This window comes from Populus euphratica, unplaced genomic scaffold (genome assembly GCF_000495115.2).
Source record: "Populus euphratica unplaced genomic scaffold, PopEup_1.0 scaffold39.1, whole genome shotgun sequence".
NCBI classification, from domain to species: Eukaryota; Viridiplantae; Streptophyta; class Magnoliopsida; order Malpighiales; family Salicaceae; genus Populus; species Populus euphratica.
The window spans coordinates 268,266-271,809 of record NW_011499897.1 but is presented as its reverse complement, the minus strand read 5'-3'; the positions used below and the strand labels follow the sequence as shown (position 1 = coordinate 271,809).

Here is a 3,544-nt window from a genome sequence, read left to right as displayed (position 1 = left end):
GGGCGGGGGGCGGGGGGCAGTTGCAGTGCTTATCAGATCAGAATGTTCTGATATATCATACATACCCTTGCCATTCTTGAATTTGTCTTTCCTTTAACTTTTTCCCGAAGGCAACCATTTCTTGCTGGAAAAAAAGAGGAGGTGCACAATTTGAGGGTGAGAAGGGAAAGGCAGCACAATATTGTTGCAAGAACTCCCATTCAACTAAACAATGACAATCCTACTTTTGATGCCAAGAAAAGAAAATGGCAATTAATGGATAGAAGCTCTCTGCAAACCTTGAAGTGCAGCTGTCAAAGAAAACCATTAGACATTTCAAACTGTTGCCAACTTCCTATCATGTCAAAGGATATAGAAGTGTACTAGCCAAACATGAATGGGAACAACAATAGTCAAGCCCAAATCTTGTTTGAAGCAGAGCTGACAGTCCTCGTTGCATAGCCAAATATCAAGAAAAATGCAGAAAGTCGAAAATGATCAGACCAGCTTATAAGACACGAATGACGTGGAAAATGCAAAGTGGCTGTGTGTAATCTTAAAAAGCCTGTATGCGAAATGCACAAACGAATGCCTTCTTGGATCACCAGAATCTCTAACTTAAACATTGTTTGCTATTCAAACCAATCAAAACTTCATCTCACATAAGCCGCAGAAACCTCAATTGAACTCCCGAAAAAATAATGATAATAATAATAATAAGAGGATGCCTAATCTGTTTTATGAAGCAATTAGTTCCTTCTGTTAAATGAGTTGAACACTGTCACAATAACTGAACACCAAAAAAGTACACGAACACAGACAACAGTGTAAAGTTAAACCATCCCATAAGGGAATACGGTCATTTGACGGCCAAGCAAGCCCCAATTCCAAATGTCTTTCAATTGATCCATCATTAAAAAAACAAGAGCACAAATTTCTCCAGTTGGGAATATTCATCTTGAAAAACAAAACAAAAAAAAGGTAAAAGTTGTGGATCATTTCAAAGCAACATTTGACCCTAACCATTGGCCCAGGGGAATAAAAGTATGAGACTACTCAAGTCAGCTTTTATCTTTGACTTGCTCATCGCTGTCTGCTTATCAGTTTCTTATTATTATTATTATTATTATTATAAGCAACTTAATTTGACCAATTTCACACAACCAGTACAGCAGTCGGTTTCAAATATCACCATTTAAACTATAAATTATTTTATTTTTAAAACGTACGGACTTAAACAAATTTATATAACACCCCCTTGACGTTTATTGAATTAAAAATAATCCTTCTTTTATTAACTAAGATATCGAATAAAAACTAAAATCATTATCAACAAGTTCAGTGATTAACTTTTAGTTCCTGGCAATCAACTTTACAGAAAGGAGCGAGCTGTGCTACGCTGTTTGGTTACCGAGAATAAGAAGAATAAGATCCAGCTTGCTTCCACTCTCCTGAACAAAGGTGAGGAAAGACAGGAAACAAACATGACTTAAATCCAGTAAATTAGAACAAGAAAATGCATTTTCTGTGTAACCAAACAGAGTTTATAGAATTAGAAGAGAAAAAAACGTAATACCGGATTGAGTTTCCAGAGAGATAATGTGTTTTGTTGAAAAGGAGCTTAGACGACCATCAGCGAACCAACACCTAAAATAACAAAGAAACGAACACGAACACAACGTTAGTTGCTATTATCAAGCGGTGAATTCGGTTTTAGCAGCTACACGAAAACAAGAGAGATTTATTTACCTGAAAAATGAATTCTCTCATAAATCGGATCTTTATTTATTTTTATTTTGTTCTGTTGTTGTTGTTGCTGCTGCTGCTGCTGTACAAGAAGAGTAAATACAATTCTGTTGAAGGATTTCAAGGAGGTATTGCAAGAAATGAAATCGAAGTGAACAGCAGAGAGTGTCGGGGAGAGGAGGGGCTTCTATTCTGTTCCAATCATTCATTCATGAGTAAGCGGGTGAGAGGGAGGGAGAGGAGTAGCTTTTATGAGGATTTGATTGCTGTTTGTTTGGCTGTCTGTATGGCGGCGTCCTTTTTAGCTTTTCTTCGTCAGCTTCCGTTCTTAAGAATATTAAAATATTTTTTGGGGACCTCTATGCAAAGTGCAGGAAAGTTTGGTGGCTCTTTTCACAGTTCATAAAAGACACCCTGCTTCTGTGGCTGAGAGCGGGACGCCACAGCCACCTGCCTACATTTACTGTTTACCCTTCAATCTTAACTAATTCTTTCGGACCCCATGGGTTGCTGTCACCATAATCATCATTTAATGAACTCTTCCATGGATATGTACTGGGAGTTTTTTATTTTTATCTTAACATTCAAGATATATTTGCTGCTGATATTTAGGCAATGAGATAAGAATATTTCTCAATTGGTTTTAGTGCATGTTTATTTTGCCTAAAATAACTTATGGATGGAAAATATTTTAAATGTAAAGTATTTTTCAATAATAATTATTGTGGGATGATAATGGTAATACCACAATGATGATAATGATGAAAGATATTGTCATTGAGGTGGTGATGACATAAGAAATAGTGGTGGTGACTGGTGAAATAGAATTCTTATAATGATACTTCTAAAATAATTAAAATTTACAACTTGCTTCCTATGCGAAGATTGGTAAAGATTTATTCTTTATTTTTTTATTTTTAAATTTTTTAAATATATTAATATTAAAAATAAATTTTAAAAAATAAAAAAATATTATAGTAATATATTTATAATTAAAAAATATTTTTTAAATAAATCACGTATTCTCGTGATCATTCAAGGACAGGTTGGTGTACCGTGGGCCTCTTTTATTGAGGTAGAGGCCCCACAGTCTATCACATGGCATGCGCATGCCATCTCCAGGTGTGCCTGCTTCACCACATAAAATAGATATATAAAAGGTAGAAAATTAGAAGAGGCCTCCTGGTGCCAGCTGTCCTCGCCTTGAAGTTGGAGGGCGGGCAAAAGCAAGGCCCATCGTTCATTCGGGTAAAGCCATCGCTACCTTTCTTCTCATGGTTTCTGTGACTGGGCTAAACATCTGATTACGTGGTCGTCTGTGACTGGGCTAAACATCTGATTACGTCAATCTATTTTTTAAAGTTTTTTATTATAAAAATAGTTTTTAATACTTTTAATATACTAATTAAAAAATTAAATTTTAATACATTTTTATATAAAAAATTATAAAATTATATAAAAAAACCAAGAGATAATTACCACATCTTAAAAAAAAAAACCCAAATAACCAAGAGAAAAACAAAAATCGACATCCACAAAAAACTCACTTTTCCGATCGAAATGATAAGAATTAAAAAAAAAAAAATTGCGGGAGTCAGATCGATCTGAAAGAAACGAAGAAATTCTCCACTAGGAAGAGTAAGTTAACGCATGGAACCAATGGTTCATCTGAATCGGGGTTGGGTAATCCAGATCTTGGACGATTTTTGCTAAAGCAAGCAAGAGATTTGGTTTCTTTGGGAGATAATCCCTAGGAATCTGTTGAATTAGCCAGATCATGGTTCGCTTCTACGGGACGGACAACTCACACCTTGTAAAG

At 35.3% G+C, this 3,544-nt stretch overlaps 1 protein-coding gene across 11 annotated transcripts in view; it reads right to left on the bottom strand.

The window, feature by feature from the left end:
• LOC105132178 (SPX domain-containing membrane protein At4g22990-like) overlaps window positions 1-2,024 on the bottom strand; it is an 11,717-nt gene extending 9,693 nt beyond the window's left edge. Inside the window, exons 1-5 of one of the 11 annotated variants that reach the window (XM_011035512.1) lie at window positions 1,729-2,024; window positions 1,556-1,626; window positions 1,330-1,430; window positions 225-290; window positions 66-124 (exon numbers count right to left, since the gene is read on the bottom strand). In XM_011035512.1, the coding sequence (XP_011033814.1) occupies window positions 66-118 (53 nt within the window). In that variant the 5' untranslated portion in view covers window positions 119-124; window positions 225-290; window positions 1,330-1,430; window positions 1,556-1,626; window positions 1,729-2,024. The other 10 variants (XM_011035510.1, XM_011035513.1, XM_011035511.1 and 7 more) reach the window with 10 other exon arrangements.
• Window positions 2,025-3,544: the final 1,520 nt, after the last annotated feature.